The 23,141-nt window shown below is 32.8% G+C and overlaps 5 protein-coding genes across 6 annotated transcripts; 2 read left to right on the top strand and 3 right to left on the bottom strand.

The window, feature by feature from the left end:
• Positions 1-437: 437 nt before the first annotated feature.
• Positions 438-3,971, top strand: LOC103492175 (uncharacterized). The gene is made up of 6 exons (XM_008452430.3): positions 438-648; positions 779-818; positions 1,352-1,432; positions 2,082-2,277; positions 2,768-3,035; positions 3,585-3,971. Exons 1-6 carry the CDS (start codon positions 589-591, stop codon positions 3,789-3,791), a joined length of 852 nt encoding a protein of 283 aa, XP_008450652.1. The 5' UTR covers positions 438-588; the 3' UTR covers positions 3,792-3,971.
• A 3,932-nt stretch (positions 3,972-7,903) lies between these two features.
• On the top strand, positions 7,904-9,616 carry LOC103492177 (uncharacterized GPI-anchored protein At5g19250-like). Its single transcript, XM_008452431.3, has 2 exons — positions 7,904-8,067; positions 8,855-9,616. Exons 1-2 carry the CDS (start codon positions 7,977-7,979, stop codon positions 9,388-9,390), a joined length of 627 nt encoding a protein of 208 aa, XP_008450653.2. The 5' UTR covers positions 7,904-7,976; the 3' UTR covers positions 9,391-9,616.
• Positions 9,617-11,246: 1,630 nt separating this feature from the next.
• Positions 11,247-12,922, bottom strand: LOC103492178 (NADPH-dependent aldehyde reductase 1, chloroplastic). The gene is made up of 3 exons (XM_008452432.3): positions 12,369-12,922; positions 11,900-12,258; positions 11,247-11,435 (listed from the first exon to the last, which is right to left on the bottom strand). The coding sequence occupies exons 1-3, from the start codon at positions 12,866-12,868 to the stop codon at positions 11,413-11,415; spliced, it is 882 nt and encodes a 293-aa protein (XP_008450654.2). The 5' UTR covers positions 12,869-12,922; the 3' UTR covers positions 11,247-11,412.
• Positions 12,923-13,732: 810 nt separating this feature from the next.
• Positions 13,733-17,441, bottom strand: LOC103492179 (isoaspartyl peptidase/L-asparaginase). The gene is made up of 4 exons (XM_008452435.3): positions 17,046-17,441; positions 15,360-15,590; positions 15,143-15,229; positions 13,733-14,418 (listed from the first exon to the last, which is right to left on the bottom strand). The coding sequence occupies exons 1-4, from the start codon at positions 17,205-17,207 to the stop codon at positions 13,939-13,941; spliced, it is 960 nt and encodes a 319-aa protein (XP_008450657.2). The 5' UTR covers positions 17,208-17,441; the 3' UTR covers positions 13,733-13,938.
• Positions 17,442-18,098: 657 nt separating this feature from the next.
• LOC103492180 (amidase 1-like) lies at positions 18,099-23,085 on the bottom strand. 2 transcript variants are annotated; one of them, XM_008452436.3, is made up of 9 exons: positions 22,651-23,085; positions 21,673-21,825; positions 21,184-21,308; positions 20,968-21,093; positions 20,488-20,670; positions 19,859-20,006; positions 19,570-19,738; positions 18,614-18,748; positions 18,099-18,518 (listed from the first exon to the last, which is right to left on the bottom strand). In XM_008452436.3, exons 1-9 carry the CDS (start codon positions 22,752-22,754, stop codon positions 18,378-18,380), a joined length of 1,284 nt encoding a protein of 427 aa, XP_008450658.2. In that variant the 5' UTR covers positions 22,755-23,085; the 3' UTR covers positions 18,099-18,377. The 2 variants fall into 2 exon arrangements, with proteins under 2 accessions (XP_008450658.2, XP_016901018.2); XM_017045529.2 differs by having other exon boundaries at positions 19,543-19,738; positions 22,651-22,986.
• Positions 23,086-23,141: the final 56 nt, after the last annotated feature.

Below are 23,141 nucleotides of genomic sequence, written 5' to 3' on the forward strand. Positions count from 1 at the left end.
GTCAAACATATTTATGATAAGATAGAAAAAAATTGAAACCATTACCAAATCAACGTAGTTACCGACTAAATTTGAACAACTTTCAATATTAAGCTAAGCTCTAGCTCAATTTTAACAATGACATTTTTCTCCAAAATGAGCATAGTTTAATTGTAAAAAAAAAATTGTTAGAGAAAACGAGAACTAAACCTTTGACTTTCAAGAACGAAAGTCATGCCAATACTATGAAACTAAGCTTTACCTCAATTTTGACAGAGACATTTTCCTCCAAGACGAGTATACCTCAACTTGTTTCAAAGTTATCCGTCCTACCGATTTTAACAATATTTCCCAAAAATATTGCCTTTTTGCACTAAGGTCAGGGGTCAAAATGCAAATAAAGGAACATAAAGGAAAAAAGTGTATTAACTAATAACCTCAAAAAAGAAAAAAAAAATACTAACAAATAAATAATAATAAAAAAAATAAAGCTGATTGAGTCTGAAGCCATGAGGATAGATCTCTAAGAACACCGAGAAGGAAGAAGAAGAAGAAGAAGAAGAAAGAAGAAGAAAGAAGAAGAAAGAAGAAGAAAGAAGACGAAAGAAGATGATGTCCGGTGGTAACTATACGACTATAGATAACCAAAATGTTTCTGGATCTGTGCCCGTAAGCCTTCTTCGTTTTTCCTTTTTAAGCTCTCGAATCTGCACCCACTTTTCTTCGAATCACATTCTAGGTACTCAAATCCGATTCAGTTTGATTAATTTCTCCATTGTCTCTCTTCTTTGATTCCTAGGCCGTTCCAGATCAGGGACAAATGACCGTTAAATTCACCGGTGAGTAATTTCTTTTATCTGACTCCGTTTTATGGATTCTGAGATTTAATATTAAATTTTGTGTGTGATTAGGATTATAGGCTACATGAATTCCGAAAATGTTGAATTTTTTCTGGTCTTTTGGTTTACCGGAGAAATGTAGATAGGAAAAAGAATTTAGGGTTCTTATAGGAGGTTTATGTTCTTTAGGATCTAAAATTGACGTTAATTGGACTGAGGTTTGAAGACCAATTAGTTGGCTTACCTGTGGTAGATCTAAGTAAGTATTAATATGGAAAATGGGGAAGGGATTCGATTTCAGTTTTCACTGGGCGAGAAGCATTGTTGAATGAAAATTTGATTTTTGACTAAGATCTTGTAGTGTAGGAATGGTTTAGATATAAATATTGAAGTGGTATTTTAGATTAATCACAAATTATGAGGTTGGAGATCAAGTGTTAGAGTTTGATTTTGACCCACTTGACTGTGTCTTTTTTTTTTTTTTTTTTTGGCTATTTGTTTCAAGATGATAACTGATTGATTTGTTATTGTAGACTCAAATCTTCAAACATTTCCTCCTTCGGGAACTCAAGGAAAGATCTCGGGTGGTTCTCAACCTCCTCGTGATGCTGATGGTATTTAAGATCTTTCTTTCGTTTTTTAGCTCAACATTATTTTTAACGTTTTCTACCTAGATATGAGAAGGTGATTCTACTGTTAAATCTCTTTAGGTGTTTTTCTGATCAAGACAAAAATTAGATGTTATCTTTTAAGGTAGGCCTAGGTTGAGAGGCACTGTCTTTTATCTCTTGCTCTATTTGATGAGAGAACAGATGAGAGGATGGTTGTACAAATTAGTTAGCAGGGACCTTGGTGGTCTGACCACTCAAAATTTGGTTACGTCAAGAATATAGTTCCTAATTACTTACAGACCAACTCTTCCACCTTGTACCAAAAAGAATTTTTAGATAATAATGAACTTCACATTATATTAATGGTTTCATCTTTTGAGACTTGTTCAACCATTGACTTCTGTATAACGGTATGCTTTGCTAGTTTATGTCTCATTAAGCATGGTGGTTACTTTTTTTGTACAGAAGTTCATTTTCTATTTGTAGTACTAATAGGTGTTTCTTCCATTTAAGAAAATCTTATTCATCTCATAGAAAATTAGACAAAAATTATAATTTCCTCCTAATATTTTAAGAAATCTTACCTTGTCTTCTACAATATATTGTCATAAAGCTTTAAGTTTGAGCTAATAGGTAAATCTATCTGATGCAGATACATTTTCAAAACCTATCTCTGGCTCTGATGAATCCACCCAACAGGGTGGTGGTGGTTGGCTTCGGACCTTCGCAGTTTCTTCCTACAAACAATATTTTGATGTTGATACATCAGATGTTCTAGAGAGAATCAAAGATTCACTTTTTCCATTTAGAGGAACTTTCAATGAAAGGACAGCTGACACTCCAGATCTGTAAGCGTTTTTTCTGTAACTATACAAATGCGTGTCATCTCACTGAGCACCAATTGTAGCTTGTTATGGAAGAATGATATTAAAATATCTACATTTAAAATGGAAATTTCCTCGGATAGAGGTTTGAATTTTCTGTAGACAATTTACTTTGCAGAAAACTAAACAATAGTGAATTAAGGCATTAACTTTCTAGTGTAGCTATGAATTTTACTCTAGATGACAAATTCACAAATGTTCTGTCAATAATTTGATAAAAGGAAAAAGCATTCAATACTCTCTCCAATTTTCTGCTTCCAAATTTTCTCTTACCGTAATGCTTTCTAGTTTCTAGGATTGTAGTTATAATATTCTTTCAGAATGCATATACGTCTGAAGGTTAGTAGCTGAAGTTAGACTTAGTAAATGCTGATCATTATACCTGATTACTTTGTTCGAGGATCAATTATTATATGCTGAAGTTTCTACGATTGTAATTTCATTTTCTCCCCAGATACGGACCATTTTGGATATGTACTACCTTGATATTTGTGGCTGCTTCTATTGGAACGTTTGTAACATACTTGGCACACAAGTTACAGAAGAAAGATTGGAACTATGACATAAATTTGGTAACCTGGTCTGCTGGTTTGTTCTATGGATATGTCACAATTGTTCCTCTTGGACTTTATGTAATCCTCAAGTACTTCTCGGTGCCATCTGGCCTTGTTCAGCTCTTATGTCTCTATGGCTACTCCTTGTTTGTATTCATCCCAGCACTGGTAAGTCTAATCAGTCCATGATCGATACTTTTACTTATTGTAAATTGCATATTCTTTTGTTTCTCTTGAAATCTCCCTTGCCTCCCCTTTCCTTTAAATTAAAAAAAAAAAGGAAAAAGGAAAAGAAATCCAACTGAGCTTAGCTCATCAGTAATTGACATAACTTTATCATTAAGATTGGAGGTTCGATCCTCCATCCCATGTTCTTAAAAACTGTATAACCTGTCCTTGTCTTACCCATGGCCTAAATTTGTATTGTGTTACATTCTCTTGGTTTTGTTTTTGTGTTCATGCCTATTCTCATTATGTATATATATTTTTTATATCTCATTATTTCTTGTAAAATCTGTTTCCTTCCATAACAACAATAATATGAAAAGTTTACCTGATCTCTTTACGACATGTCGGTACCCTTTGACCTTTTGTGTTAATTTCTGTGATACCATGAAAGATATCAACCAGTTGATTGGTACACCCCAAATGCTTACCTCGCGATATACACTTCTCTACTTGTCAGATGCTCAAATGTGTTGCGTTTTGTATTTGCAGTGTCTCTCTGTTGTTCCATTGGAAATTTTCCGATGGGTTATCGCAGGTGTGGCCGGGTTCATGTCAGCAACATTTGTGGCACTCAATCTCCGAGCTCACATAAAGTCAGCCGGTGAGAGATGGTTTTTGATTGTGGCCAGTATCTTCTTGCTGCAGTTAGCTCTTGCTGTCATTCTCAAACTATATCTCTTCACTGTTACCGTATGAAAACTAAACTTCCCCTCCACTTTTGTTAAACAGATTGTAGATTACAAACTATATAACTTCCTTTGAGGCCAATGGTCTCTAATACTTGCCATGTTTAGCAAAACCATATCATTCATTAATTGAAAAAAGAAAAAAACATCTTATATGTTATATATATAAGGTCTCGATAGATTTTACTAACCTTGTTACAAGAACATATGGGATCCATCCATCTCTAATCTATCCTCTTGCATTTTTCCATTTCATTTGGTTGGTCTTTTCATTGTTAGGAAGATTTGGACCTATAAACATATCTCACGGAGGAGAAGGTATGACTTTGAAATTTTGTAAGTGTATTAGTTTACATTATTATCAAATGACTTCATTGACATACTAATTGTTGTATCAATTAGATCTCTAAATATATTTGAATGAATAAATTTAGACTCTTGAATAGAATTTTCTTTGAAAATTGTTCATGCATTTACTCTAATAATTCATTTTGAAAACCGATATTTGAAGAAGTCTACACGTGTTTGAGAATGAATGCAAGTATGATTTTCAAAGGAAATTGACATGGAAGGTCTAAATTGATTGACTTATAGAATTTAGAAAATTTTAATTTACTCAAATTATAAGTGATATTAGTTGTATAAAATTTAGAGAAAGGTGTAAATTGATACACTTGAGAGAGTATATATAATTATTAGTTTAAGATTTTAATTTATATAACACTCAAAGTTTACAGAGACAAATCGATACTTGCATACGAAATGAAGGAACATCTCATCCTATTCTTCTATAATGTCTACTCAATCATAGAACTGTGGCCTTTGTTAGTCTAATATCCAAACCCTCAGTTTTTATTACGGATCGATAACGTCAACTTTTCAGGACACTTTATATTAATATACTAGTACATTTTCCATCATCCTTAATTTGTTAAAAACATGTTAAAGTTATGGACCAAAATTGTTAGTTTTGTTTGATACAAAAATTAAAATAATTAAAAAGTCTAAAATATGTACAAAATGAGATTGGAATTTGAATTTAAAATTAATAATTGTTAACAAATGGAGAGTCAGTAGGAAAAAAATGATCCAAAAGTTAATTAGGTTTCGGTCTAGCATGCTGCCCTAACATCAATGCATACAATAATTATTTTCAAAATAAGAAAAATTTAATTTCTATAATTGGATCCATATAATTAAAATAAGTTGCATGTTGAAAATATGTAGTAATATAATATAATACTTTTTGTTGTCACATATTACACATTGAAACAATAGCTATCTACATTAGGAGACACATAAAATTAAAATAAATTAAACAACAGACCCCATTATAATAATTATAATTAATTCTCTCTTCTTCCCCTCTCCTTTACACCATTGTCTCCATATTTAAAACTATTCAAATATACTTCAAAATCTCAACTACCAATGAACAAAAAACACAAATATTTTTCTAAAAAATTAACCATCCTTCTGAACTTCTTAAAAACCCCATCTCTTGCTCTCTCTCTCTCACTCACTCACACACTCAAGATTTCAAAAATTGAATGGAGGGGTAACGATGTCAAGGAGGGAACTAGTGAGGTTTCTTATAATAATTTTGTTGTTGTTAAGTGTTTCAATTTTGAAGTATGAAGCTTTTGAAATTAGAAAGTTGAAGGAGAGAATGGAAGAAAGGAAGTTTGAATTAATTGGATCATCATCAAAACTCAATAATAATGATTCCTTCTTTGCCACCTCAAGTAGAGTTGTTCCTTCTTGCCCAGATCCTCTTCACAACAGGTAGAGACTACAATAATACATTTTGTAGTATATTTGAATATTTTGTATAAGATTTTTGAATGGAAGTTCATAGTTAGTTTGTAACTTTTTTTTCTCTTTTTGTGGACAATTGTAGAAAATAATTTGGGCATACAGTAACCTCTCTCTCCTTTTTTTTTTTTCTTTTCCCTTATGAAGAATTCTCTCGAACTACATGTTCGTTTAAGTTTTATTTGATCATCATTTGTTAAGGCTATTTTTCTTTTTTGTTAATTTCTTATCCTTGCATTAAGGGTGAGTATGATAAACGTGGAGGCGAAGAGGAAGAGGGAGACCTTGGTCGATGTAGATATGAAAAAAAAGTTTCGAATGGAAATCTTTTAAAAGCATCTAAAGAATAAAACCAACCAAAATTAACCAATCGATAACTGAGTTGCTCTCTTCGACAATCGATATCGATTTGAACATTTACAACTAATCATAGCCTGTTCGGTGGCCTTTTTTGTCAGCAAAATGACTCCGAACCACAACGACGTTACACATCTACTTTGCTTCTTTTGAAGAAAAATAGTAATTTTATTTTTCAAAAGTTGACAGTGACTTTTAAAAAATAATAAACAATGATAAAAGTTATATAAAAAAAAATAAAAAATTCAAAAGTGAAAATGATATCTATAAACTTAATTTTAAGAAACTATAAACAAAAGATGAAAGGGTTTAACAATGTAGAAAGGGATTTAGTTATAAAATTTTGATTGTTCTTCTCTTTGTTTCTTGATTAATACAGTAATCAGACTACACGAAATTAACACAAAAGTTCCTAAACCAATACAGTGATCGAAGAAGAGACGATATGAAATCCAATAACACAGAAAAGTAAAACACAAAATAAACTTCGAAGAATGGAGTTAGATGAGTTACTATATATACTGTTCTGATTCTAATTCAGAACAATGCAAGAAAAAATTTAAGAAGCAACAAAGAACGGTAAAAAATGAAAAGCGCCAACAGAAAATAAATTGCAAGAATATTACCTCATTCAACGAGTCCAACATCTCTCGCTGCGACGATTTTTCACTTCGGATATAGTAGAAAAATGTATTGAACAATGAAAAAAGATGGAAGAATAGATAAAACAGCCGGAGAGCAGTACCAGGTACGGCAGAGCCGAGCAAGGTTACCGGAGAAGAAAAACGTCCGGGGAGAGGAGGGAGGCGGCATGGGATCGGGAAATGAAGTAACGTAGTCTTTCTCAAATTTGCCAAATCGGATTATTAAATAGATAAATATAATTAAATAAACATTTCAAAGATTTATTAATATTTATATTTTGATATAATTTAATTATTTTCAGATATAACAACAAAAAAAATATTATAAACTATAGCAAAAGTATTAAATTATTTCAAATAAAAGAAAGCAAGATTTTAAATTTGGGACATTATAAAAAAATAGTAAATTTGATCAAGAAAATTTCAGATTCTATCGATAATAAATATTGATAGACACTGCTTCTATCTTTTATAATTGATAGACATGTGATAGAATCCAAAATTTTACTATATCTTGTAAATATTTTAGTTTATTTTACTATATTTAAAAATATTCTTAATGCAAGGATTAATTTGCAAAATATGACAATAATACAAATATAAAAAATACATAGATTAAAATGTGTGGATAAAAGTTTTCTTAACATTATTAGCTTATTAAAAACTATTCCCAAACTTAGTCAAAAATGAAAATATTGATCAATATGACTAATTTTAGTGATATATATGTTGTTAGGTGTTGGTTGCAAGAAAGCCAAAAAGTTGAAGTTATGATTATTCCAAGCTTTGGTTTGAAGGTCATGAAAAAAACTTCACTTTAATTTTTGTTTAGGTATTCAATTCATGAAAGTCATAAGTATATATGCTTTTTTTTTGTTTAGGTTTTCCTTTTGCTTCAAATTTTTAACATAGGACAACACACTTTCTTAAAAAGAGATCATTGGGGATCCTTAAACTTATACAATTATGTAAAATTGAGCGTCCAATTTCTAAAATTTAAAGTTTAAGTGTATAATTACAACCCGTTGCCCTACTTAAGAAATGTTATGTTAGTATGTGTAATGTGGTTTACTTGAAAAAGAAATAAAAAGAATTTGGAAGATGAGAAGTTATGAAGAAGATGTACCTAAAAAGTGTTTATTATTTTAGTACAATGTGAGAAGGAGAAGAAGAGTAATGTAATGGGAAAATGGGAAGAAGGGTAAAGAAGATGCATTGGTATCTAAAACCCTAACTTCCATGGCAAGGCAAATAACCCACATGAAATGAGAAGAGAGAATTGATTAAATATATTCCAAAAGTGGAAAATATATTAATATTTATTGCTTTGGCTTAGGGAATTGATCAATTTGTTTCCATATTGTTACCCACAAATTTTGATGGCTAATTCTCTCTTTAGATTGTTCACTTTATTCTTCTTTGTTGTCATCTCCATCTTCCTCCTTCATCCCAATGTTGTTCTTTGTGATGGTATTAATCTCTCTCTCTCTCTCTCTCTCTCTCATGAAAATCTCAAGAAAGAATAAAAACATCTTAATTTTCTTTTATTCATTCTTCATTCAAACATGAATCTATGTTGTTTTCCATAATTTTAATCATTCTTTTCTTTTAAATACTTTGTTGATCCATCAAAATTTTCTTTTGTTTAAAGGATGGTTTGGAAGTGATTATGAAATTGTTCTTTGTAAAGTTTAAAATGAAGTATTAAATTAATTTTGAGGGAATGAAAATATATTTAAAAGTTAAGCAATTTCATCGTCATTTTGAAATACGTCCCTAGCTTGAAAAATCGATATGATGTCAATGTTATGAAATATATTTTCATCGACATTGATGCATTGTAAACGAGTGTTTTGAAGTATGAACAAAAAGTTAAAAACACTAACCGTATCATTTTTTTTTTCTTGTTTTGGTTTTTGAAAATTAAACATATACTTTATCTCAATGTCTTACGATGATTAGAAGTTGATTCTTAGTTAAAATTCCAAAACCAAAAAATAAGTTTTGAAAAACTTATTTTTTTCCTTTTTAATTTTCAAAATTTGTACGGAATTTTTGAAATGATTGGATAAAACATCGATAACAAATTAAGAACTCTTGAAGGATAAAATCGCTGCTACAGTTTATAGACTTAATTTTTCAAATCCAAAAGCAAAAAACAAGATAGTATCATCGAATATCAGTATTTTATTTTTCTAAAACCAACGAGAAACTAACTGATATCGGCCCCGACATGGCTACTTTTTGTTTTCTGCAGTGAAAGATGATAACATTCTAAGCGCCATTAACAAATATAGACAATCAAAGAATCTATCAGAGTTTTCTTACAACAAAAATGCAGCATGTTTGGCTGGTAAACTTGTTTATAAGCTAAGAGATGAGCCTTGTTCAAGTGCTGAAAATTTCAACAAAGAAATTAGCTCAGAAACTAAGCTTGCAGATTTCCCCAAGCTCTTACGAAAATGTCACATAGCCTACAACACCTCCATTGACGGCATCATTCTCCCCTCTTGCGTCCCTGGACTCGATCCTACATCTGTCACCAGTAACTACACCCATTCCCACGACGCCGAGTATATCAACGACCAAAACTATACTGGTGCTGGGGTTGGGACGATCGAAGATGCTTGGGTCGTTCTCATTCTTAGCACCAACACGTCGACTGGGAACTACGACAGCAGTGGATCGTCGTCTTTGGTTGTTGCTGGAGGTGGTCGTGTTGGTGTGATGGTTGCATTGTTAGGGATGTTTGTTTCATCTTTGTTATTTTTTGATTTTCTTTTCTTGGGTTGAGTTCCTTATTCTTGATCTCAAGCTTGCAAAAGGTCTTTGGTTTTGGGTTCTATGCATTATATTTGTCATGAAATGTTGATATATCTGTTATCTTTTTATTGATTCTCTTGAGTTAATCAGTACAGTTTAAATCAAAATTTGGATAATTTACTCAGTAATTGTGATTGTTAATTTATGCTTAGAAAGGAAAATGACATTGCAATAACACACACACCCTCTTAAAATATCTTAGAATATCGTACTAACAATTTTTGAGTCCACAAACTTAAACAAATACAAATGTTAATAAATTAGATCTGTATAGATTATTTATACACATTGAAATCAAAAACTTCACTTTACACCAATAAAAGTATATTTTTTTTTTAGGTATCCCTTTGCTTCAATAATTTAACAAAGGATCTACTCTACTTTTTTTCTTTTTTTTTTTTATAAAGATCATTGGATCAAAATGTGAAGATTATTATTATTATTATTATTATTAAGAAAAACTGCAAAAACCCACATTTAAACTTTCATTTAAACTTTAAAGTAATTGAAGGATCTTTCATATGGATGTCAAATAAGCATTTTTATTAGTGGATATCACGAAAAAGCTTACTTAAAACAACCTCTTGATTATGCATCAAAATAATAAATTGAACTGAAGAATGTGTGTTGTACAGATTGATACAAACTAAGTATAAAAAATAATGTGCAATAGTAAAATCAATCAACAAATATTTCCTTAACTTCCTTATATAGGATGCTCTTGATGGTTGGTTTGTAGGTGGACTACTTAATTTTTAAACTAAATTATACAAAATATATTTGAAGATCTCAAAGAAGAAAGAAGACCTAAAAATTTAAATTTTTCTCTCTCTCAAAGAACGATATATTATAGAGGAGTTCAATGTAGTCAATTTTAATATACTCTAATATACTAAAATATAGTCAGTTTTGATATAATCTAATATAGTACTATACTAAAAACTTTTCAACCTGCTAGAGATCTCAAACAAGAAGATGAGTTAAGAAGATGACTTAAAAATTTGAAATGATAAATATAGAAATGAATATAAAATTGATGTCAAATTATCACATTATCTTAATGAAACAGTCGAAGATATCTATAAGAAATAACGATAGTTTGAAATTATCTCTGAACCTATCATAACACACATATTCTATTGCAACTTCACATATCCGTCATGCATTTTAACAGTGATAATTCATGTAACAATTGCTCTAGATTTCAATTCAAAGAAGGAAGTCCAAGTTCAATAAACATTCATCTAGATTTCAATTATGAGAAAGATTGAAGATCATTTTACAATCAAATTGCAAGATACTCAAAGCCACTCTTCAATAAAAATTAAGAATTTTGTTTGAAGTTCTTAGAAAATATGCCTAAAGAGAGAGGTTGAAAAGTTAAAGCATAACTATGAACAGTTAACAAGATCATTTATAGATCTAAAGTTGAAGTCCAGACAATACTGATGTTACGTTGTAAATGAATAATTCATGTGTAAATTAGAAGCATACACAGAGAGTTAAAAATTTTCAAATTTATTCTCTTAAATATTCTAAGCATTTTACCTGTCATGAAACGTTGATATACTTGTTATTTTTTACCAATGCTCATAAGCTAATCACATTATAGATTAAACATATAATCAAAATTTAAATTTGGACAATTTATCACAACTTTCTGATTGTTTGCTTAGGAAAGGAAAATGACAGAATGCAAAAACTAATCTTCTGTCATATCCTACGATATTTTAGCTGCTTGCTAGACAGATTATGTGTAACAGAGGTATGTTCGTGATAAATGTATATATATACAAGCATTTAAAACACAGCAAGTATGAGTCTCATAAGAAAAAAAGTTCTAAATTTATTCAAATGCACATATAAAAACACTTCGTATTTTTAAAAAGAGAAATCTAAAATACACATTATGAACAAAGCACACAAGTAGCCTTGATATTCAAGAAGGGCATCAACATCTTTCGGAATGATCCAACACTTCATTCACATTATCTACCCATTCACAATACTCCCACCTGCATATGAACCCAAAAAAAACAAAAGCTATCATTTCTTTTACTTACTTTCATTCTCTCTAGATATATATATATCATTTCTAATTAACCATCGTAATTATTTTTTCGTTTCGGGTCATATATGTGTATAGAACTAATAACTTGCAGTGAAATATCAATACAACAATATAATACTCAATTTAGAATCTCATGCAGAACTTTCTTAGAATGCCATCCTGCACTTTCTGGTTTTTATTGAATATATCATGAGGTGGGGATGATGAAGCTAAGGTGTGTTGTTGTAATAAAAGGTCTAATTAAAAAAGTATTATGGATGAACCTCAAAGTTCAAGATTTTATTTGAAATTGACATTTGCCACTTTAGTTTAGATTCTTTTGTAAACCATCTAAAAATTTAAGAAAAGTTGAGAAGATAAAAAAGAGTTCAAATTTTTTAGTTTGTTAATTTGGGTAGAGAAACTAACCATTAGGGTGGAGGATTTGGCCAGTGAAGTAGGAAGAACAGTGGTTGCATGCTAGGAAGACATACGATGGAGCGACCTCGATTGGCTGCCCTGCTCGCTTCATTGGAACTTCAGATCCAAAGCTTTCGATATCTTCATTGTCAAATGAAGCGGGGATCAACGGTGTCCATATCGGACCTGGTGCAACTCCATTCACTCTTATCCCTCTATTTGCCAACTGAAGGGCAAGACCTCTAGTGAAGGCAACAATGGCGCCTTTTGTAGCCGTGTAATCTAGCAACTTAGGGTTACCCTTGTAGGCAACCACCGACGTTGTGTTGATGATTGAGCTTCCTTCTTTCATGTGCTTCAACGCATGCCTGATATTGACATCATATCATAAAATAGTCGAAAGAATATATCATTATTACGTGCATATATATGTATATATAATTTTCTGTGCATATATATGTATATATAATTTTCTTACCTGACCATGAAGAACTGAGAAAATATGTTGGTTCGGAAAACTCTCTCAATCCTCTTCTCATCAATCTCTTCCACAGAGTTGGTCTTATGTTGCTCCGCCGCAGAGTTAACCAAAATATCAATCCGGCCATAAGCCTTCACGACCTCATCGACCACGTGCTTGCACTCTTCGTCAAACCCCAAATCCGCACCGACTGCAATTGGTTGTTTGGCGTCAGCCGCTTGACACTCCCGAAGAATCTCAAGCACATCTTTAGCATCCTTATCCTCTTGCTTCTTAACATAGGTGAATGCGACGGTAGCACCCTCGAGTGCAAAGCAATGGCACACGGCTCGACCGATCCCCGAGTCACCACCGGTCACGAGGGCCACCTTGCCGAGAAGTTTGTTGGAGGGCTTGTATTGGGAGCTTGTAAATTGAGGAGAAGGGTCCATGACATGTTCTTTCCCTGGTTGGGTTGGTTGCTTTTGGGGTGGAAAAGTTTGGCCTTCGGTAGCCATCGGAGGGAATAACGAGTAAAAATGAAGACTTTAGCTTCTTTTGCAAAGAACCTAGAAGAAGATGAGAGATTAAATATGGAAGATGATGAAGATCAATAGGGAAGTGTTTGTAGGAAGGGAATTGGGAGAGATTGCCACGTGGGATATGTGTGGTAGAAGAGAGTGTACAAGGCGTCCATGTCATCTCAGGTAATTGACACGTAGGATAATGTGGGGGTGGAAATTAAGGTGATGTGGAGAAAATATATAATGACACGTATGATCAAAAGAGACATCAACTTTCAAGATATTGATAAAGATTGTGAAAATGTTTGAACTTGATGTAAAATGGATTTGGGGTGGTTTTATATATACACAATTTTAGATCAAATTTAATGTGTTATGTATATGATTATAATTCGACAAATTAGAACAAAAAAATATTTATAAATATAATAAAATATAAAAAACTGAAGTTAATATCCGCAGACGAAATCCTATCAATTTTTCTCAGAATTTGAAAAGAAATATGTGAAAATAAAAGAAAAGAAGAAAATTTTTGAATTAAGTTTAAATTAGGATAAGAAAAAGGAATGAGAAAATTATATAAATAGAAAATAATTAGTACATGAACCATCGATCATTCTCTAGTTATGATTCATTGCTGGTTAATTAACTCATCACTTTTCATCTATAAAAAGACAAAGTAAAACGAAAGGAAATGCAAGGGTTGAAAAGGAGTGCTTTAAAAGGGAGTTGACATGACCCAACGATAACGATATAAGAGTTGTGCCAAAGACAATCTTTATTTGTTGATATATACCTTTGATTCGAGAGATTCAAAATGGATTGAAAATTGTCTTTGTTTGAGCTCTACATTAGAAATACTTCAAAACACTAAAATTTATGAGTATATTAAAGAACAATCTTATTGAACAACAATTGAGAACTACTTAAAACAACCAAAGATCATTTTGGAAGAATATTCTTAGTCTTTAGGAAGAACAACATATGCTGAGAGACACCAAACCATCAAAACAACAGAAAATATAACCAAATCTCAGCTATGGCTTTGTCACAACATTTTTCTTTCAATCATGTTTAGAAGACCATATGGAAATCTCTGAATACCCATCTTCAGTTGCACAAGCTCGAAACATTCCAGTCGTATTAAAAGGCATCGCAACTTCACCAGAGGCAGATACGGCGATCAAACCAACATTGCCTTTAGGAACACTTTCAACAACAGAGGCAGCTGCTTCTTCTAGAGACAGGCCCTTGAACTCCATTAGAGCTGCCACATCCCTCGCCACGGTACTACGTATGATGGCTTCGCCCTTTCCAGTGGCAGAAATTGCACAGAGATGGTTAGCATATGTGCCGGCTCCTATTACCGGAGTGTCACCAATCCTACCAACCATTTTGTTCACTAATCCACCAGTGGAAGTTGCTGAAGCTAAATTTCCATGGTTATCAACAGCCACACATCCAACAGTTCCTATTTGACTATCACCATTTGAATTCTCAGTTTCTTGTTCTGTGGCTTGTGGAAGTGGTTGCGTATAATCAATCTACAAGGGTTAAAAACAGATAGTTATCATTAGGCAGACAAGAAAGTACCATCAAAACCGCCAGATACTTGGAAAAACACAAAGACAAGAACAAGAACATTGTGACGTTTTCAACCTTATTAGAAGCACAGCTAGATCAATGACCGACGTCTATAATCGAAAACTTCTTATCTATAAAAGGATTGTTTGGATTGACTAGAGAAAGTTTGTTTTTCAAAAAAATAATTTTTGTTTAAAGTATTTAGGTAAAATTGGTCTAAAATAAATTTTGAAAGTATTTCAAAAACCTACTTTAAGTGGTTGTCAAACATTTCAATGTTTCTCTAACGTGTCTTATTTTCAAAATTAAACAAGTAAAAAATTAAACCGAACACAACCAAAAGGTTTTACTACTCCATTACCACCTTAGTGCATGTGAAAAGCTCCTAGCAACCAGGCTATGATAATTTCATTGATATGTCAGAATTTTCATAACATTGTCATATATCAATATTTCTATTACACCTTAGACGCCAACAAAATATTAAGTATATAACAAAATGTAAATGTAATATTAATAAATTTAACTCATTTAGAAAGTGTGGAATTCCAATATTTAAAACCTTGTGAAAATGCCTAGAAGTTGACACAATTCCAGCTTAACAATATAACATACGTGTAAGTTTGGAGAGGCTTAAAAGAGAGCGGTTAATTCATGTATTGGGATAAAAGATAAGCAGAAAACCTGCACTCGGTTTGCCTCTTTAGCTTGTTGTAGCCTTTCAATGTTCTGTGGTGTGATAAAGTAGCTTGAATCAATGGTCTCCACTCCCTTGACATTTTTCAGAAAAATTGATCCAAATAAAACAGTCATGAATCACAATGAATCTATTTATAATTGTGCAATATAAAAAGAGAATTAACTCTACAGCAACATAGAAAGAGAGATAGAAATTCCCAACCTGTTCCCTTGCAAAAGTTTCAGCTCCATCAAATGCCAGATATATATGAGGAGTTTTCTCCATAACAAGTCTAGCTAAAGATATGGGATTAACGACAGTGGTGAGACCCGAAACAGCTCCACATCTCTTCGTACTGTCCATGATGCTAGCTTCCATTTCTACGGTTCCCTTGGTTGTTAAGACAGACCCTCTACCTGCATTGAAATGTGGACAGTTTTCGAGTTCTCGTACCTGTACAAGAACAAATTCTCGACACTAACTATCTTATATCAAGTCAAAATAAATTATACAAGATAAAATATATAGACTTACGAAACTCACCTAAGTCTATTATATTTTACTTATAATATATTCCAAGAACTTACACAATCCAAAATTTTTTAACTATCACAATTAAACCTTTCCGTCTCAAAATTTCAGAAATGACTGATTAAACCATAGGGCAAACACCCTTCAGTAGTTTCCCTAGTTTCCCATCCATAATCCATGTCCACACTGAAAAGCCATTCTCGTTAAAATTTTAAGAGCAATTGTTTGGTTATAACTATAAAAGGACCGACACCCCTAAAATGGCAAAGTGTTGGTGAGATGTCCGACAAAATGATCTATTATCATTACTATTTTGCTTTCTAACACGATAGGACATACCATCTAAAGAAAAGAAAAAAAAATTTAAAAATGAAACAATGCCTACTATTGGCAATGGCAACCCATTTAAAAGGCATTTTAAGCCCATTAAAATGAAACTACAGACATTTTTTGCACACTAAAACTCAAGTCACTTAAATCACACTCTGGTTTTTCAGGAAAAAGATTATAAAAAAAAAAAAAAAAAAGAACACTGTGCTTGCTGCCCGATTCTTCTTTCTAACTTTATCAACGACGAAGACTTCAACTTTAAGATTCACGTCTGCTGGCAACTTCTCTTACTATTTTTTTTTTTTCTTTTCTCATTTCTGTCATTTGTCCTCCCATTTTTATCTTCCTATTTTTTATTTCTTTTGTTAAATGTATAAGTGCATATTTCACAATATGTCAAGTATGAACACGTATATTTATTTTTGTTCTAAAAAAACATGTCTCCACGTGCAGTGTTCTACTTTAAAAAAAAAAATTGGCATTTGGCTGTATCAGTTCGTGTCAGTGTCTGTGCTTATTAGTATCTGTTCATGTGTCAGTGTCTGTGCTTCTTAGCCTAGATTATAAGATCAAAACTCAATAAAACTCGAATACCGAAATGAAAGCATACACAATTTCCCATTTGCAGAAAAGCAAGGACCCACATAAACTGAGATTCAGCAGGCAGAAAAACTTCAAAAGTCTAAGAAAAGAAAGCTAAAAGACATAAAACATAAAAAATTATTGAGTTTAAAGCCATTGTATGTTAATATTCACATTGATCAAATCCTCAGAAATGGAAAATTTTAATCCCTGGATTATAATCAGTAACAATCCAATATCCTAGCCATGACAAATTGTATTTGGTCACTAATTACAAAACTCCATCACTCATCAAAATTTCTCCCATTAGAGACCAAATCACTAAAAATTGAAACTCCATCTTGAACTAAAGACAAACTTGAAGATTCCACACACTAAATCATTAGATTCTAAAGCTCATATTTAAAACAGAAACCACAAAAAAAAAAAAAAAAAAAAGAGAGAGAGAGAGTAAAAATATCTCACCACAAGTTCAACAACATCCAAAGGAGGCTTCTGAGATTTGAGAGCTTGAACGCCAATTTGCAGGCAACGGCGGAGGGTTTCCTCTCGTGGTTGGCGGCGGTCGGATGGTAACGAGAGGGGAATGTCGCCGGCGCCGCCGTGAAGAGCAATTGCCCATCCCATCCCTAAAGGATTATTGGGATCATCCGCCGGCGATTGGCGAGAGTTTTTATAGATCAGAAGGATTATGAAATTTTATAGTAGAGTTTGGTGCAACCTCTCCATTCTCATTGGGTTGCCAAATTTTATATAGTTTTGTTATTAATTATTATTGAGTTATTGTTTGCTGACAATAAAATCGAACCAACTATCACTCTACTTAAGGAATTATAATAGACATATGGGAATAGGATGCTCGAGAATAAGATACTTTGGAGTTGTAGGTTGTACATGTAGAATTAAATTTTCATTGACATCTCGATATTTCCACGTTGTTCAAAAATTTGATATCGACCTAAAGAGTAAAGGAACATTTCCGAAGAAAAATATATGAAATATTATAAAATAAACAAAAGCAGTTAAATAATTAAAAAAATATTTACAAGATATAACAAAATTTCATAATATATCGAACAAAAAGTCACATTTTTTTCTTTTAAATACTTATCTTTTAATTAATTTTCTTTTAATATTTTGTTTAAAATAAATATATAAATAAGAAATAAAATAAATTACAAAATAAGAGAGAAAGAAGACGATAAAGATAACACTTTTAATCCATTATCACAATGTTAAAATCACTTTTTAAAAGTACTTATCTACTAATTTTGGATGAGAGTTTGGTATGAATTTTGAATGTGATTGTATGCTTCTAATACACCAATACTATTATTATTGAAATTACACTGAAAACGAAAAGAATTAGTATGAAAATCTATGATTTCTAAACAACTTTGGGAGCGTTTAGAGGTGAATCAAATATCGCATTCAAGGCATGTCTGTGTCTTTTTAATGTGGGATTGTCAAGAAGGCTCTTTCACGATGGTGTGATTTATTAAGATGAGACACTCGAAATTCGGATGCTGAAATGAAATTATTATTCTAAAGATTCATTATCAACAGCTAAAGAAGGACGATGGAATACAAATATCTCATCATCCAATGAACTTAAATTTATCCATTGCTACAAAAAGCAATGAACTTAAATTTATTCATTGCTACAAAAAGAAAGACTTATCGATATAAAGATAGGATAAGTCCTGCCTTGCACATGTTCTCATTCTTCCAATTTGGAAAATAGAATAGCAATTTTGAATGATCAAGGGAATTTCCTTTAGCTTCCTTTTGTGTTTCTTAGAAGCTTGCCTTAACTTCTTCTTCTAATGTGTTGTAAAGGCTATGAACAACATTGAGCAAAAATCCATCTGAACCATGATTTGCTACCAAAGATATTGATACAGGAAGACCATTGTACAACCTTAGAGGTATGCTAACCTGCAGATAATTGCTTACTCAGAGATAACAAAAAGCATCAAAATGGTTGATTTTAACTTTTAAGAGAGAGAGAGAGAGAGAGAGAGAGAGAGAACCTGGCAGAAGCCAGAGACCCCAGCAATAGAGAGCAAGCTGAAAGCCTTTGCACGAAAGTCGTGCAGTTCTGAGACGTCTGTGTTTAGTTTAGGAGGGGGACCAGGGACTGTAGGAATTGCAAGGACCCCAAAATCCTGAAATGAAATCATCCAAAATAGCACCTCAAGATTATTTGTTTAAAAGTATGATTCACAAACTGCTTTTTCCAGAGTAAATCGCCTCTCCTAAGATAGAAACAAAAGAAGACTATTCAACGACAGACAAACTCTGATTTGTCACTTAATTCTAAAACGAATTTCACCTCATAATTTCATATGATTGTGATACGATACTTTGTAGTCACCCAAAAATTTATACATGTATATTTTTTTCAAAACAAGAGATTCAAACCTATGACTCGTAAGAATAGGCACTAACTACTTGAGTGGTTATATTGTAATATCAAAGAATTTACATGAATTTTAGTCTTTTGAGGAGCTCTCCCTCAAAACTAATTTCCAAAATTCTGCCTATCCTAGTTCCCACTATTTATACCCGTCAACTAAAATTAACTTCTCAAATAACTATAAGTATGCAACAATTGAGATTCCTAAAGAAAAGTAATCCATTTCACTCACAAATCACTCTTTTGGTCGATAAGATTTTTCTCTAACAAAAAGAAAAATGTATAGTTTGCAATTTATATTTGTGAGTGTCCAAATCAACTTACGTACACCTCAACTAATCTCAACCGACAACCCGCCTAAACCTACAACATTTGAGTGTCAAGAAAATATTTATGATATTAAAATCCTAAATAGGTGGCTACCATGGATGGAACTCATGACCTATTACCTAGTGGTAACCCTATTAACCACTAATCCTATTGACAACTAGGCTAATCCACGATGGTTGAGTTGCAAACTATTTTACTTTGAAGTTTTAGTACATGAAGCATGCGAGAAAGATAGAGTACTTCAAGAAGTGCAGCAAGAGCTCTGCGCAGTTCAATTTTAATGGAATGACACAGATCAATGTTCTCATCTGTTGCCCTCATGGCTTCTGATACTCGTTCTGATATTCCGGGGCCCAAATGAGGATTGTATGTTCTAACCCATTCTTCGTGATTGATTTTGAATTCATACCTACAAAGAGGAAGCAAAAAGAGAGGAGGACGAAGATCAATCATTCATTCAACACAAAAATATATCATCATCAGTCCAGCTCAACAGAATTCGAGTTAGGATTGATGGTGAGATCAGAACCTTTGAAGCAATTGCAGCGATCTTGCAAGGGCTGCCAAGGACGGTATGCTATGCTCATTGCCTGCATTTCCTTCAATCATAAATTGCTTCAAACTTGGAACTTTTTCCTCAACATAATTTCCAAGGTTTACTTGTTTTATAAGATGGCCTGCAGTTGAAGGCTCAGATAAGAAAGCATCCAACTCGGTTGAAAAATCTTATCAGGAAGAACAAAAGAACTCCAATACTATGTTTATCATTTTTCTTCCATATTACTATCAATGATCCCGTACACCGTTTGCAAAGCTTTGGCTCTGAATCGATCTTTCGTTGAATGTGACAAAAAGGCTATAGTCTAGGAAATGGCAGACATGTCAAAGTATGAAGCTAGATCCTCTAATAAATTCCCTCTGGAGCAAATGAGATGCCTAAAATGAATGTCAACCAAAGCATAACTTAAATGGTTAAAGCATATATCATTGACTGAAAGGTCAAAGATTCAAATTTCTACCCCCACGTGTTGTTAAACTCAACAAGTGAGAAACTTGAATGCAAGAGAATCAAATTCCAATTCATGTATGAACCATTATAAAATATATATTCATCAAGACACAACCTGTGAAGACAACTGGTATTGAATGTCGACTCACCACCAAATAACTTCTTTACTGAATTAACAAAAGCTTGTGTCAATCGTTCACTAGGAATGCTTGAGAGCTTGAAACAATCTTCTGCTATAAGCACCTGTGTAGGCTTTTGATGTTCAACCTCGGGCTGTTGCAGCAGCAGCAAACCTACTTTTTTAAATACAACAGGATCCCTGGCAAACCATCCTAAAATGCAAAGATGGTGTCAGAGGATACGCTTTTTTAATATGGCAGGATAGATGGCGTTACATCATGAATGCAAAATAGATGATAGAGCCTTGAAGGAAGAGAAGAGATAACATGTTCAGAAAGATGACATTTTGTTGAGATATGGGCTCTATTCTATTTATAAGCAACCAATGCCTTTACTACCAATCAATACTGTATTGCTCATATAAGCAAAATCACGAGTACAAAGTCGTCCCAACAGTTCTGTGATTACAAAAGATGTAGACAAAGTGACAACGAGACACTATTCATTACCTACTGTGTCGAAGCTCTGTGCCATAGGTACTACTCCAGAGGTAGAGACTGCACCATGTGAAGGCCGAAATCCAAGTATTCCACAATAGGATGCAGGCACTCTTACACTACCTCCAGTATCAGTTCCTACAAAACTAAATATGATCTTTTACAACATTTTTCAGGCAGAAGTCACTAGACCACAAATTATTCAAGGTCAAAGAACTAAGAACGTGCCTAAGGAGAAATCCACAAGATTTGCACCTACAGCAACAGCAGAGCCACTGGAAGATCCTCCAGGTACCCGATCTGATGCACATGGGTTTTGGGGTGTGCCATAATGGAAGTTTTCCCCATTTATACTGCGAAAAAATGATTATCAAACTAGTGATCCCACTATTGAAAAGATTCAAAGGCCTAAATTGTCAGGAAAAATCATTTGGTGAAAGATTTTCAACTAGAATTTAGAAACTTGACATAAGTTAATTGGTTTAGTTCATGTTTTGATCATTGCAATGCAGAGTTGTCTGTTTGAAATAGAATGACAAGAATGGAATAGACATAGTTTTAAGACCTATTATAGAATGGTGTGCAGCGCAAAATAGTAATTTTTATCCTCTGTATCCCAATTTACAAAGCTTATGGCTTCTTTAGTTGCTTATCAATTGTTAAAAAGAACAAGGGTAAAAGAGAAAAAAGGGAGTAAGAGTTGGATTTTCTTGGTACCTGTAGGCCATTTCATCCATAATAGTCCTGCCAATGCATGTGGCTCCTCCTCTTAGGATGGTCGACACAGTTGGGGCAGTATGATTGGCAGGTGGGTGAGTCCTTAGCCATTCAGGATTTCCGAAACCAGTTACATGGCCATCCATATCAAATCTGTTTGGTTTAAATTCCAACGAGAACTTTGACATCAATACTCCAATTTCATGAAGAAAAACTGACACACTTATATCTGAAGGACCATGCATAAAGTAAACAAAGAACTGAAAGAACCAACAATTACTACATTGAAAAAAGCTTCATCTTGCACACATTACTGACCCGTTACAATATAATCAACTGCTGATGGCTTGTAAGAATGCAAATATTAATATCTAAGGATATATCAGCGACAAGGTTTTACTGATATGTTGACAAATTCATGACAAAACATTATAATAATCTTATGTCATATCACAATTTCAAACTTCACCTTAGTACCTACATAATCTCTTCTACTCTAAAAGAAGAATTCAAATAAAGTTTCAACAAAAAAAAAAAAACAATTAGCACCTTTTAAGGGGCATTTCCAAACATAGCATCATGAACTAAAATATTAAATATAACATTTCAAATACTATCAAATGATAGACATTGAATGTCTATCAACATTGATAAATGGTGATAACAGGTTGTAAGTTGTGTAACATTTCTAGTGTTCGGGATATTGTCAAAGGATTTCAATTTTGATTGTAGGTGGAATATATGTTTCTCTCCGATATTATTTCGAGGATGAACATATATGTTCATGAGATGAATTGATTGTTCTATAGGGAAAATTCTATTTGTCGTACTAATGAATGGATTTATTCCACCTACAATTAAAATTGAAATACTCTGAACAAATGTTACACAACTCACAACCTGTTATCACCAAATCCTTCATGAATTTCCAGAACCAAATAAAAAACAGTAAATAATTTTTTTTAAAAAAAATCTCACATGTCTTTAACAGCGAAAGTGAGGCCAGTCAAGGGAAGTTGATCGGAGGGGGAGCTCGGTTGGAGGAGGAATTTCTCCATGAAAGCTCCATACTGAACAGCCATTGCAAAACCTGAGGTTTTTTGCTCCTCCCCTTCTTTGAATCTAATTGGAACGGAGTCCGCCACAACCTCCTTAATAATGGCTGGAAAATTGCAAAGCGGAAGATAAGCTACAGCAAGCAAAGAAGATGATGAAGACGATGAAGAAGATGGATAACAAAATAGTACAACGGCTTATCCTCTCTCTCTCTCTCTCTCTCTCTCTCTCTCTCTCTCTCAGTGACATCAAAAGAAAATTCAGTGTCCTCTTTTTGTTTGTATGAACAAAAATGATTTCTTTTTTTTTTTTTTTTGAGTGCAAACAAAATTGAGATTTTTGTAAAACGAAAAAAAGATTTTTTAATATTCTTCTTCAATCATAGCGATCCTTTGAAGCATGTATAGTGTAAC

The sequence above is a fragment of the Cucumis melo genome, chromosome 2, assembly GCF_025177605.1.
Source record: "Cucumis melo cultivar AY chromosome 2, USDA_Cmelo_AY_1.0, whole genome shotgun sequence".
NCBI classification, from domain to species: domain Eukaryota; kingdom Viridiplantae; phylum Streptophyta; class Magnoliopsida; order Cucurbitales; family Cucurbitaceae; genus Cucumis; species Cucumis melo.

Bases quoted from the DNA above. Each gene is read 5' to 3' on its own strand.
- LOC103492180 (XM_017045529.2), bottom strand. From the start codon at position 22,754: ATGGCTGTTCAGTATGGAGCTTTCATGGAGAAATTCCTCCTCCAACCG. The intron at 21,094-21,183 runs GCACGTTCTTAG...TTAGTTTTGTAG, and splicing joins TCTTGTGGATTTCTCCTTAG to GAACTGATACTGGAGGTAGT. The intron at 19,739-19,858 runs GTTCTGATCTCA...TCCTCTTTGTAG, and splicing joins TCGCTGCAATTGCTTCAAAG to GTATGAATTCAAAATCAATC.
- LOC103492177 (XM_008452431.3), top strand. From the start codon at position 7,977: ATGGCTAATTCTCTCTTTAGATTGTTCACTTTATTCTTCTTTGTTGTC. The intron at 8,068-8,854 runs GTATTAATCTCT...TGTTTTCTGCAG, and splicing joins CAATGTTGTTCTTTGTGATG to TGAAAGATGATAACATTCTA.
- LOC103492178 (XM_008452432.3), bottom strand. From the start codon at position 12,868: ATGGCTACCGAAGGCCAAACTTTTCCACCCCAAAAGCAACCAACCCAA. The intron at 12,259-12,368 runs GTAAGAAAATTA...TGTCAATATCAG, and splicing joins TCTCAGTTCTTCATGGTCAG to GCATGCGTTGAAGCACATGA. The intron at 11,436-11,899 runs GTTAGTTTCTCT...GTTCATATGCAG, and splicing joins CCAAATCCTCCACCCTAATG to GTGGGAGTATTGTGAATGGG.
- LOC103492179 (XM_008452435.3), bottom strand. From the start codon at position 17,207: ATGGGATGGGCAATTGCTCTTCACGGCGGCGCCGGCGACATTCCCCTC. The intron at 15,591-17,045 runs GTGAGATATTTT...GTTCTTGTACAG, and splicing joins TGGATGTTGTTGAACTTGTG to GTACGAGAACTCGAAAACTG. The intron at 14,419-15,142 runs GTTTTCTGCTTA...TAACCCTTGTAG, and splicing joins AAGAGGCAAACCGAGTGCAG to ATTGATTATACGCAACCACT.
- LOC103492175 (XM_008452430.3), top strand. From the start codon at position 589: ATGATGTCCGGTGGTAACTATACGACTATAGATAACCAAAATGTTTCT. The intron at 819-1,351 runs GTGAGTAATTTC...TTGTTATTGTAG, and splicing joins AATGACCGTTAAATTCACCG to ACTCAAATCTTCAAACATTT. The intron at 3,036-3,584 runs GTAAGTCTAATC...TTGTATTTGCAG, and splicing joins TTGTATTCATCCCAGCACTG to TGTCTCTCTGTTGTTCCATT.